Source organism: Salmo salar, chromosome 29 (assembly GCF_965601325.2).
Source record: "Salmo salar chromosome 29, fSalSal1, whole genome shotgun sequence".
In the NCBI taxonomy this organism is placed as follows: domain Eukaryota; kingdom Metazoa; phylum Chordata; class Actinopteri; order Salmoniformes; family Salmonidae; genus Salmo; species Salmo salar.
The window spans coordinates 26714637-26727713 of record NC_138319.1 but is presented as its reverse complement, the minus strand read 5'-3'; the positions used below and the strand labels follow the sequence as shown (position 1 = coordinate 26727713).

The 13077-nt window shown below is 43.1% G+C and overlaps 1 protein-coding gene across 2 annotated transcripts; it reads right to left on the bottom strand.

Annotated features, from left to right (window-relative positions):
* Positions 1–604: 604 nt before the first annotated feature.
* On the bottom strand, positions 605–12953 carry LOC106590393 (armadillo repeat-containing protein 1). 2 transcript variants are annotated; one of them, XM_014181367.3, is made up of 7 exons: positions 12449–12953; positions 11442–11650; positions 9745–9836; positions 5779–5971; positions 5040–5156; positions 4849–4923; positions 605–3178 (listed from the first exon to the last, which is right to left on the bottom strand). In XM_014181367.3, exons 2-7 carry the CDS (start codon positions 11601–11603, stop codon positions 2984–2986), a joined length of 834 nt encoding a protein of 277 aa, XP_014036842.1. In that variant the 5' UTR covers positions 11604–11650; positions 12449–12953; the 3' UTR covers positions 605–2983. The 2 variants fall into 2 exon arrangements, with proteins under 2 accessions (XP_014036842.1, XP_014036841.1); XM_014181366.3 differs by having other exon boundaries at positions 12554–12947.
* Positions 12954–13077: the final 124 nt, after the last annotated feature.

The window sequence follows — 13077 nt, the reverse complement described above, 5'->3', positions numbered from 1 at the left end:
AACATTCTGCTGACATCACAACCCACACTACTGCACAACAACATCTCTGCTGACATCACAACCACACACTACTGACAACAACATCTCTGCTGACATCACAACCCACACTACTGACAACAACATCTCTGCTGACATCACAACCCACACTACTGACAACAACATTCTGCTGACATCACAACCCACACTACTGACAACAACACTCTGCTGACATCACAACACACACTACTGACAACAACACTCTGCTGACATCACAACACACACTACTGACAACAACACTCTGCTGACATCACAACACACACTACTGACAACAACATTCTGCTGACATCACAACACACGCTGCTGTACTCTACCTACATGTACATATAGCCTCACTACTGTTATAGCCTCGCTGCTGCTCTAACTATGTTCGTTTTTTTGTACTTATCTATTTTTTACTTAACACTTATTTTCCTTAAAACTGCATTGTTGGTTAAGGGCTTGTAAGTAAGCATTTCACCTTAAGGTCTACACCGGTTGTATTCGGCGCATGTGACAATAAAATTTGATTTGACAACACACGGCCGACATCACAACACATACTGCTGACATCACAACAGACGCAAACAATTGTAATTCTTTTTAATATTTGAATTGGGAGTGAACCGTTTTGAGATCTGCAATAGATTATATTACATTAGATGGCAGATAAACACTGTATATGAGAAGAAGCTACTATTCTGAGGACTTGCTACACGATTCTGTCAGCCATCCTGATGTAGTGGCTATTAAAGGATAGGGTGGGATTAAAAACTAACTGAATATCACATGGGGGATTTAAACAGAGACAAAATAACGTGTTCAAGTATCTATGATAAACAGTACAAGGGGTATAACATAATACAATTAACTCCACATGGTGCAAATCTTGACTGATTCTGTGGATGTTAGAGAAAATAGGAAGACTAAGGATTGGGATTAAATATAACACTGAGGATTTCTCAACTTCATCCTATGACTTGGTGTCGTTTTTGTTGTTGTTGGTAAGCACTACTTTTGAGGGCTGGTGCTAGATAAGAGAAACTCACTTTAGTGGATATATGTTATTAGGCTAATTCTTTGAGGTCATTTTAAATCATGCTATTCGACTAGCCATGTGAGCTGTGAGTACGGCCTCCAGCAGGAGACTATTCATTGTCTGGTCGGCACTTCCTTTACACAATGCATGTCAATCACACTCAAATCAGATGAAATCATGAAGGCAGGATTACAGGCATGAAAGGGCTCTCAAAAGAAAATTAAGTCAATCCAAAACCAGTTTTCTGCAAGAACCTACAGTATCATCATACTTTAAATGTATCGGAAATTAGTCAAAGCGTCTTGATAAAGGGTGTTATCTACATAGAAAATTATATTCCGTGCCATTTTTCAACAAAGTAAAATGGAGACAAAGTTGAACTGTCTAACAGAAGAAAAGAAAAAAGGATTTCTTCCGGAAATCAGGAGTGAGATTAACATAGTTTGGAGACCAGGAACCATTTACAAAATGTACATATCCACTCCCCGATGCTGCTTACACCTCGACGGTCTTCCTCTCAGCAGCGATGGTGTGTGTGTGTACTTTGTTTTAAGGACACTGCTGGCTAAAGGGGTAAAACAAACATTTAAAGTGGCTGGGCCACAATAGTGAAGATGTTGATGAGCTTTAGGTTGAGAGACACATTTAGGTCGAGATACTTTTCTCCACTACAATGATTTAGGCCTAGTTGACTACTCTCAGACCTTTCAGAAGGCCATATGATAATGCTATATGAAAACCGTGAAGAAGGGGAAAGAACTAAGAAGTAAATTCAGGATGTCAGTCAATACATCACAACAACGGTCCTAGGAGACTAACAGTAACCCTCGCAATGTCCCTTTTCTTTCTGCATCAACAGTCCTCTATGGGGAAGCTAGTGTCATGTGACTGACTGGACCGCAGCCGTCGCTGGGGTCTCGTTTCCTTACAACAGACATGACGTCTCACCGTGAGAGACATGACGGGCAAACAAGCTCCGGATGCAGAGAACCGAGGTTGCATTATTCACAAGGCTTCAGAGGTTTAGAGCAAAGTTAAAATGGACCACTAAATAGTAATAAATTGCAGCAAAGCATCAAAAAAGGCACACACAAAGGATTGAGGAAAGGCAACAAGCAAGATCGGCACACACAAAATAATTACAGCATGCTTTAAACAGGCTCCCCACGTGAAGGAACCAAAAGTGATTTAGAGATTGGCAAAAGACAACAAAAAAAGTGAAAAAGGCCTTTTTAAAAATGAGGAAAAGATGAGAACTCAAACTCATGCACAAAAATAACCTATTTCCACAAGCGCAGCGTCATCCAATGCAATCGCTCCAACTCAGAAGACTACGCAATGCCATGCATTCCCACAATGCAATTTGGTTTCAAAGAGATGATGGACCGTCGGGCACCAGAGTAAGCTCATTTTCTAAAGGAAAAGAAGAGAAGCTGATTCTGAAGTCCTCCGTCGATGGCTTGTGAGGTGCATAATGTGTAATGATTGAATGTGTATTTAGTGTGCAGCGCTTTACCTGTGGTACAGTAGCTAGCATGTTCTTAGCTTATTTCCTCTTATATACAAGTGAAGGTTATTCCAGGAACTTTCAATAAATGACCTGGTTTTCCAGAAATCCTGGTAGGAGGCTACCAGCTTTCCTGCTTATTCCCTCCTGATTCCGGGAATCTTCTAACCGGGATATCTGGAAAACCAGGGAATTTATTGAAAGTTCCTGGAATTTTGCAACCCTATTCAAGGTGCGCATGGCAGTCCAGTGCTCCATATAGACACTGAGCAGAGTGCTACTCTGTGTGGCTGCTGAGAGGGACTAGAGAGTAGAAGGGCTGGATGACCGGGGAAGGGGCTAGGCAGGGCTGGTGGGCTAAGGCGACCGACCGTCAGTTGGTACTTCCGGGTTGTGACGATGGCTACTGACACAGGAAGTGGTCACCAGTAGAAGGAGCGGGACAGGAAGTTGGCGGCGGTGCTGAGCCAGCCCACGCCATCTGTGATGGAGCCCACGCGGGTCACGGCCTTGTCCTGCTCCTGAGATGGGCTTTCCTCCTCAGGGAGGTAGTCTGGGACGTCCACGTTGTGTTCCACCACCACCACCTCCGCACCCTCCTGGAATGGAAGCATCAGCTGGGGAAACAGACGGAGGGAGGGAGGGAGAGGGTGGGACGTAGGAAGGGAGGGTGGGACAGACGGAGGGAGGGGGGAGAGAGAGATAGACAACAATTGTTCAGAATCCCTGCCTAGTGGCAAACTGGTTTAATTAAACAAGGCAACAGTAAACATGTCATCCCCCACAAATGATACAGCCCCCACCCCTTGGGCCAATCAGTGACAACAATTCAAACTAGACTATACTGGTAGTAACAAAATATGTCCCCGTTATAGTGCCACCATGTGGTCGATATGAATGTTCTTGCATATGTTGAGTCTTGACAGTTTTTGCAACATGTTTACCAAATTTTATTACAATATGAATATCTGTGACTGAAATATATGCATTTATGTGCCAGACCACGCCCACGTTAATGTTTATTGGTCAATAGTGTCCATGTTGTTTTAGGTCGACCTTTGTCCATAGATGCAACATATCGAGTTTCATGCAGATCAGTCATTCGGCATTTCATTTTTTTCCACAAAATTCTAAAAGGCTAGAATCCATCATGGCAGACCATATGGGTCCCTGAGGTAAATGTGTTCCTTTGTGAGGAGAGGGACCCATGTACCAAATTTCATGACTTTAGGTCAAACGAGGTGAGTGGCGTGACCTTTCAAGGCTGGCATTTGCAATCGCTTGTTATAGCGCCACCATCTTGACAATGTGTGTAATTATGTAAATGTAAGATCTCTATGGCAAGACGCATCATTCACAGAAGTTACGTCAAAATCGGGCCAGTGCTGTCTAAGATATTGCATGTGACGAATATACGGACGTAGACAGATCCACAGTCCCCTCCCCGATTTCATTGTGGGGGACAAAAACAGTGCAGACAAAACAACACCAGGCTCAGGCAATTTCAAGCTATTCTCTACTTCTCCAGTGTCATCTCTGAAACATAAATGAACCAGCTCTGCCCCCTGATGGACATAACAGGAACAGCAGGTCAGTGAGGAGCGGTGGCTTGTGTTGGAGAGGGACATTTCAGGCCATGATCGAGCACCTCAAGAAAACTCCCCCTAATCTAACTACTTCAGACGGGAGTGGGAGTTCTGTTGCTGGCTCTTCTCCTCTGATGGGGGTTGCAGTTTCCCAAAGATACATGGTGTAGTGCCACACTGCTCCCAGGGCATGCTGGGATTGGTCATGTGACCTGGCGGTGAGTAATCCCCTCAGGTTAGAGAGAGATGACCAGCTAATGGTGTCACTCCAAATAACCCAGATTCATCTGTGATCAAGCTACCATCCCAAGCACACCAGGATATAAACATATTCCCAGCACGCAGCAGCTACACAGACGTTCGGGTTTGCAAAGAGCTCTACCATGCCTACTCCCACTGGGTGTGGACATTTTGAAAAATAATAAGCCCTAGCCAAAGCTGCAACAGCACAACAATAACCCAATGACTTGCCCTGTCAGGTAAGAGGGACAGATACAGTGGAGGTTTTTAAATGACGTTTCAAAACCTACCCTTTTAGCCTGAAGATTAATACATTATTTTACAGTTATTTAGCACAGCCTTGAATCAAAAATGTCAATATTATTTTGTTTTATATTAGCTTCTGTTCACCTTCATTTTAATGTTTTACTGTAAAGTGAGTTGTAATTTCATTTGACAGTAGTATCCCTCCCTCCACTTACCTCTCCTCCATCCTCTCCCTTCACCACCTGTGCAGCCTTCATCACTTTGGTGGAGTTGATCGCCGTGCCCAGCGCCTGGGGAACACAAAGACGGATGCGCTTCATCACAGGATCACAAAGTAATGAAAAAAGGGATGTGCTTCATCCATTTCCCAGTGCCGTGGAATGACATTGTGGAGAGGGTAACTCACCTCAGCCTTGAGGTCAGAGCGGATCCTGACCACACACCTCTTCACAGCCATCTGGAAGGTGAAGCTGATCACCCCTGGGATCTTCAGCAGGGCGTCTTCACACAGACTTCTACGAGTCTGAGGGATGGAGAGAGACAGGGAAGTTGTGCAGAGGACAAGACCAATTCAGTCTTAAATAAAATGGTCACCCAGAAACCCTGTAAACCTTCACATTCTATTCAGATGAAGGGGTTTAATGTTACATACATATACAACACGGTCACAGACATGAAATGTCAAAAGAGCTCATCTTCCATTGTCTTGCGGTATGAGTGTTGGTCACTGAGGCTGTCTGTCTGGGGTAATGTGATCAGGGACAGCTCTCCTGTGGGGTGATGTTCAGGTTTCATCTCAACACCCTGCTGTTCAATGGCTGACATTTACAACACTGACCCACATTACTTGACAATGTGTGTTAAGACTGTGTGGTCACATTGACAACAGGGCGACAATATGCCCAACTCAAGGGTTCTTAGAGGTGGTGACTTATCGACTGTGTTAACCTATCACAATAACGAAGAAAGAGATTCTATTTTTTCAACAGTTTTCATCCCAAGGAGACACATTAAAAGGCAAGAAGTCATGAAGCAAGCAACCAGTTTGGAATGGAGCCTGGGCCGTTGGTCTGGCAAACTGCTCTCCTCAGGTGTGTTATGGGATTGTGTGTGTGTACAATGTGGAAAAACCACCATCCACTCACTGAGTCGTCCAGGCCGTCGATGTGCAGCACCACAGTCTTGGCCCTCTTGTTGGTGGAGCCCAGAAAGAAGTGGGCCTTGCGTCTACAGGAGGCGGCTTCAGCCTCGGCCTGCTCTGCCTGGTCATTACCAGCCGCCTGCAGAATCTCATAAATCTCAGACGCCAGCAGCTTGGTCTCTCCTGGGGAGGTGCTCCTGGGGGGGGGGGTTAGGGAGGAGAGAGGTGGGGGGGGGGAGAATAGAGGGCGGGAGAAAGAGGTTAAGTATCAAAAGTTTTAAATTAAAATAATTGTGTGGACTGTTGTCTCAGCAAACAAAGGCATACTTGCTGTGTGAGATTTTTCATTTTACACATGTTATTTCAATAACCTTGACTTTCGTCATGTCCAAGTCCTCTCTTCAAATCCAGACAAGGGCAAGATGGTACCAATGAATGCAAGTCAATAAGGAAGTGGACGCATAAACAGTAAAGATTTCATGTCTACTCTTCCCCTCTGTGCAACACGACGACGGTGGTCTCCATTACAGCTGGGTGTCCTCTCCTGTGGTCTGGGCCTGTCCAAGTCTCTCCCAGAGCCCACTGGGCTGAGTGGTTGATATTTCTAGATGTAGTCTCATTGCCAGACGCACAGTAAGAGAGCTGTCCAGCTGCATGGAGGAGGTAGAGTGGGATGGGGGGGGTGGTCCCCTAAAGAGAGCCAGTGTGACAGGCCTGTCACCACCTAACCTTTCCACTGTATAAATAGCCAGCCTCGTAGGAGGAGAAATGACCACACTACACTCATAAAACCGACCATACATTCACTAAGGTCTCCGTCCGTCTCTAAAAGGTTCAATAATAACACTGTTAATAAAAGTAGTAGTCTAATGTCATTTAAAAGCTGCAATGTGTCACTTTATTTATTTATTTTTGACCAAATTCACATAGAAATGTGTGTTATAGATCTGTCACTCATTGAACGTGAGTCTAAGAATCGGTAGATCTGTTCTGTGTGCGGTGTCTATGCTTCCCGTGATAAAGTTTTGTTTTTGCGTCTTCTACTTTGGTTTTGTAAACAAGCTTCAAAACAGCTAGAAATACAATGTGTGTGGTTCTGGAAAATATATTTCACAGTGGTTTAGATGGTAAAATGATTATATACACTATGTTTGTTTTGTCAAACTGAAATTAGGTGAACTACTACAAATTTAGCAACCAGGAAATGGCGGAGCAATTTCTACATAGTGCATCTTTAACAGAGAAATGTAGACATAAGTAAATCATCCCTGTCGAATCAGAGAGACTGATAAATCAGTAAATCAGTGTGATTTATAAAGCATACATGAGCTAAGTACATTGTCTCCTTTGTGGAGACAACAGAGCATGGCTAGAGGACAGCAGTATTCCTTGACACAGACATACGTGGTCAGTACTGCCATACTGTGACGGCTCCTGGATGCCCCTGCAGGCTAATACTATACATGTCACCAAGCCATCATTCAGCCTATATAACCAGATAGGACGTATGTTGTCTGGCATAGTTGAGCTGTGCAAACCAGCCTTCCAATTCTGGCATTCATTCCTTAAAAGGTGTCCACATACATACAGTACCAGTCAAAAGTTTGGACACACCTACTCATTCCAGGGTTTTTCTTTATTTTTACTATTTCCTACATTGTAGAATAATAGTGAAGACATCAAAACTATGAAATAACACATAAGGAATAATGTAACCGAAAAAGTGTTTACCAAAATATATTTTATATTTGAGATTCTTCAAAGTAGCCACCCTTTGCCTTGATGACAGCTTTGCACACTCTTGGCATTCTCTCAACCAGCTTCATGAGGTAGTCACATGGAATACATTTCAATGAACAGGGGGCGCCTTGTTAAAAGTTCATTTGTGCAATTTATTTCCTTATTAATGCGTTTGAGTCAATCAGTTGTGTTGTGACAAGGTAGGGGTGGTATACAGAAGATAGCCCTATTTGGTAAAAGACCAAGTCCATATTATGGCAAGAACAGCTCAAATAAGCAAAGATAAACGACACTCCATCATTACTTTAAGACATGTAGGTCAGTCAATCCAGAAGATTTCAAGAACTATTAAAGTTTCTTCAAGTGCAGTCGCAAAAACTCATCAAGCCCTATGATGAAACTGGCTCTCATGAGAAAAACCACAGAAAAGGAAGACCCAGAGTTAAGCAATGTGTCAAAAATGTCATTTCAGAATGTGTGTGTGGGGGGGGGGACATGCAACAGGCTTAAGGAACGCTATAGGCATTGTTCTTCTGTGTGAATGGACTAGACAAAGCTCCATTTACAATCTAAATCTCTGTACCAATAGTAATAATAATAATAATAATAATACAGAGCCTTGGGAGTGGTAACTTGGCTAGACTTTCCCTTCAGTCTTGTGTTCACAGTCTCTCCAGCCATTAATGACCTCCACCCAAAGTCACTGTGTGGAATGGGAGCAGAGGGAGTCGTTGTGACCGCAGGACCCTTCTTGATAGGGCCTGTTGCTAGCTGAAGTGACTGGCTGGTTAGCCCAGGGTCAGTCTCACAGAGAGTTATGCCCTGGGAGAAGATCATACAGCCTGATACCAGGCCTGCCAACCGCTGGCACACTTCTGAGTGCCAATCATAAACAGCAGTCACTTACCACACACCCTCCAGTTACTCTCACTAGGAGAGGGGAGCACACAACAACCCTATCTGGAGCACCACACACCCTCCAGTTACTCTCACTAGGAGAGGGGAGCACACAGCAATCCTATCTGGAGCACCACACACCCTCCAGTTACTCTCACTAGGAGAGGGGAGCACACAACAACCCTATCTGGAGCACCACACACCTCGGAGGTCTAGCAACCCCACTGGGTGACCAGAATGTGGAAGCCATATTGATTTAGCAAGGCACCCAAAAGGTAACAGAGGCCATTCTTTTTAACCATCTTTTTTTAGTAGTGATGGATGGGGGGGGGGACGATATTACAAATTCATACTTTGACTGAGTATCGATTAGTAAAAACAAATATTTCTTTTTGTTGCCGCTAGGTAGCGTTAGCTAACGCTAGTGGGCTGTACCTGCGCCAAAAGTCTATTTTTCATGCTATAGCTGGTTCCCCATCTTCTTTTTAAATAGTGAGCCAACATGTTGCTTTCAGCACTTGTGTCCATGACTGATTTTATTTTATTTTTTAATCATCCTCTCATATCCCTCTGCAGCAGACATATAGTGAGCACTATGTTTGGAACATCAAATTGCAATAAAAATCGCAGTATAAAATCTCAATACATACCGTATCGGCACATAAGTATGGTGATAACATCGTATCGTGAGGATCCTGGCAATTCCCAGGCCTAGTTTTCAGTAAGGGAAAATTAAATGTTTAATGTTTTATACCTAACTAAAGGGCATTTAATGGACATTAACATGTATTTATTTGAAGAGACAGATGCAGCGATGAAAGTGTAGACTTAGCTGCTTAGCCGATAACTGTCCTTGAGAAAAATACCTGGCAACCCTAACATTATTCAGAATTTAACAAAAACCAGTGGGGATACTGACTAGATCGTGGCGGCAGGTAGCCTAGTGGTTAGAGTGTTGGACTAGTAACCGGAAGGTTGCAAGATCAAATCCCCGAGCTGACAAGGTAAAAATCTGTTGTTCTGCCCCTGAACAAAGCAGTTAACCCAGTGTTCCTAGGCCGTCATTGAAAATTAACAAGTGGCAGGTTGCATTAAATCCCTAAATGTACAGAAACAGCGAATGAATTGTTTAGCGGCAGACTTTAATTCAGGATTAATCAAATTCAACCTGACATGGCAACCGTAGACAACCTTCCTGTCAAGAAAATTTGCAGACAGGCATTAAGGCAATTATTGTCCTCTGAAAACAAGAGAAATATCAGGATCAGGTTTTCAGTGAAAAGTACAGTGTGTGTTCATTCCAATACAGTGCAGTGACAGGTAGGGTACTTACTTCTGCATGACATTCTGCAGACTCAGCATCATGCCCAGCTCTCCCTTCATCTTCTCTCTGTTGGACCGACATTCTGCAAGGTAGCGCACTGCCTGGAAGGACATGGGAAGCCATTACAGCTTAAACAAACCTAGGGCTATCACTATCTCTGGTTGTGTGTGTGTGTGTGTGTTAAAACTCAGCCAGGCAAAGATGCATACACACAATCACAGCTGAGCAGCCAACCAGCCACTTAAGTGCAGTGAGAGCCAGTGATGGAAAAAGCACTCAAATGTCATACTTGAGTAAAAGTAAAGATACCTCAATAGAAAATGACTCAATTAAGAGTGAGTTATCCAGTAAAATACTACTTGAGTAAAAGTCTAAGTATTTGGTTATAAATATACTTAAGCATCAAATGAAAATGGAATTACTAAAATATACTTAAGTATCAAAAGATTAAATTATTTCTAATTCCTTATATTAAGCAAAGAAGATTGCACAATTGTTGTTTATTTACGGATAGTCAGAGGCACACTCAGACATTATTTACAAACACAGTAGGAATGACCAGGGATGTTCTCTTGATAAGTGAGTGAATTGGACCATTTTCCTATCAAAATGAATAAGTACTTTTGGGAGTCAGCAAAAATGTATGGAGTAAAAAGTATTTTATTTTCTTTAGGAATGTGGATGTAGCTGAAAAGGATAGCTGAAAAAGCAGCTTAGTAGTGCTTTAAAGTATTTTTACTTAAGTACTTTACACCACTGGTGAGAGCTAGGACTGTGTGTGTGTGTGTGTGTGTGTGTGTGTGTGTGTGTGTGTGTGTGTGTGTGTGTGTGTTGCATAACCAATGCAACAAGTACAGGCTGAGTGTACACTGTCCAGGTCACCACTAAATAAGAACTATTATATAAAGCACTCAGGTGTGTGTGTACATCCTAGGAGATGTGCCTGAGAACACTTCTTCAAACACTGACATTGTTGATCATGTAGCTACAAGAAAATACAACTGTATTTTTGTTGCAGTCTCAGATATGGGGGATGCAACCTACCACTTTTCATTTTTTTCTGTTGATATTTTTTGTTTATTTTGCAACTAGTTTTAATTAATATTATTACAGCCTGGCATCAGAGAGCCACACCAGGCACCAGACAACACCAATCCCCTGGTCCCTCTACAGGGTTCTTCTAGAACAGGGTTTCCCAAACTCGGTCCTGAGGCCTCCCCTGGGTGCACGTTTTGTTCTTTTGTCCTAGCACTACACAGCTGATTCAAATAATCAAAGCTTGATGATGAGCTGGTTACTTGAATCACCTGTGTAGTGCTAGGGCAAAAAAACTAAAATTGCATCCGGGGGTGGGGGGCAGGACCAAGTTTGGGAAACCCTGTTGTAGATGTTGCTGGGTAAATATCAATGTTTCTGCCTGGCGCCAACACAGTGGGAGGTATTGCCCTTCGCACAGTCACTCTAACCTAACCTGTCCTGACACCACCGGACAGAGGTTATGAATGACTTACCGCATGCTACATGGTACACTCAAGATTAGACTGTCCTTCTTCCCTGTTCCAATTACTTTTGATAATTGTATCATAGGAGCAGGCCACATTTCTGCATAATAGGGCCTGGAGTTTTTCCAGATCATATGTTCAGGAAAATCTCCTGACCTTATGCATAGCCAACAAAACGGTCAAATGGTGGTGGATGAGCCTTACCAATAACGCGGAGTAGACGACCTGAGGGTTGGGGTGGTCCAGAAAGAGGATGAGGCCCGGTAAGCAGCCGTTGTCCTGTACTATGGCTCGTCTGTTGAGGGGGTCAGCTGCAAGATCTCGTAGCTGGTTCACCACAGTCAGCGCATCCAGCTCCCCACTCATGGTGCCTCCTCTCTCAGTGCCGTGCACATCAAACCAGCCTCTTCACACTGTGTACATAATAGGATCAAGTCAGATGTAGCTGTACAGTACCGAACCTATTAATTACAATGACATCCATTTCAGTGAAAAGTCTTTAAATGCTTTTATTTTTGGCAAACTGCATGACCAAAACAACCTGCCAATATTAAATGGTAATGATGTATCAACCTGTTCAAATACTGTAATCAGTATGAGCAACATATTGTGATTTGTGAAAAACAATCAGTTTGACAGGTCACTTGACATGCATTACCATTATCATCCAGGTGTGTAGACCTATCGACATTTCTAACTATGTCAACTAGCTAGCTAACTACAGCGGTTAGCTAACGTTAGTTTCTTTCGTTGGATACTTGGCTGAAAAGTAAAGCGTGGGAGTCCACATTGAAACATGATAACAGAGGTTAAAGCAATGTAGTTAGCTACTGATATGGTATCAGCAGAGTGTCCTGCTATATGGCCCTGCCCATTGTGAAGATAGATGGCTGCAACAAAAGGCCCAACTAGCCTAACGTTAATGCCATGGGCCAACACAAAGTGAAAATAGTGTTCTTGATCTTTTTTTGATGAGAATGCCCGTGGTTTTATTCTGATAAACCAGGCAGCTGCACTCCTCAGTGCACATGAAACAGCGTGGCAAGCAAGACCAATCGCTAAAAGCAATAGTTAAAGTAGTTAGTTAGCAAGCTAGCCAACAACAACACATTACTAGTTATCAGGTTAAGACTGTAAGGATAATTACAGTGAAGGGCCATCCATGTTTATTATCAGAACTGCAAGAGTTGATAATTAGCTGGCTACTTCACCTTGCTTGTGTAGCATTGTTGTCTACGCAGAACATCTGAAAACACGCCCAGGACAAGCAGGCTCTGGGCTAGAAATCTAGCTAGTTATCGTTAGCATATTATTACCTTTTCTCCAAGTGATCTCCCCCGGTTTGAATTATAAAATGACCGCAAATACAATGCGGTTGAAAAGAAACTAAGCAGTTGTGAGAAGCAGAGACAGCTGTTTCCGTCACAACATCGAAATAAAACAGAAGCTTGTGAATTAACAAAATTTCGGCAAAACAGCTAGCTAGCTGGCTAACTGGTACATTTTACGTCCATATTGAATTCATCACGGTCTCAGTTTGAAGACAGCTGATTGGACAGTTCAGTCGTGACCGACAAGGCGAAGAGCCATTCATCGAAGGTTTTACGTTAACAAATTGTCACGACCTTGATTGAATGTAGCGGTATTCAAGAATGTAATATATTTGACCAAATTATTCTACAGACAATTCATTAATGTTACTTGACATTTCAGAACTGTCCACGTTATGCAATGCTTGCTACATTAACGGCGTAAAACGAATGACAAAGACGGTGGGTCCGCCTCCTTTCTGACAAATACTGCAGGTGGTCAGTTGATGGCCTGCTATTCATTATAATCA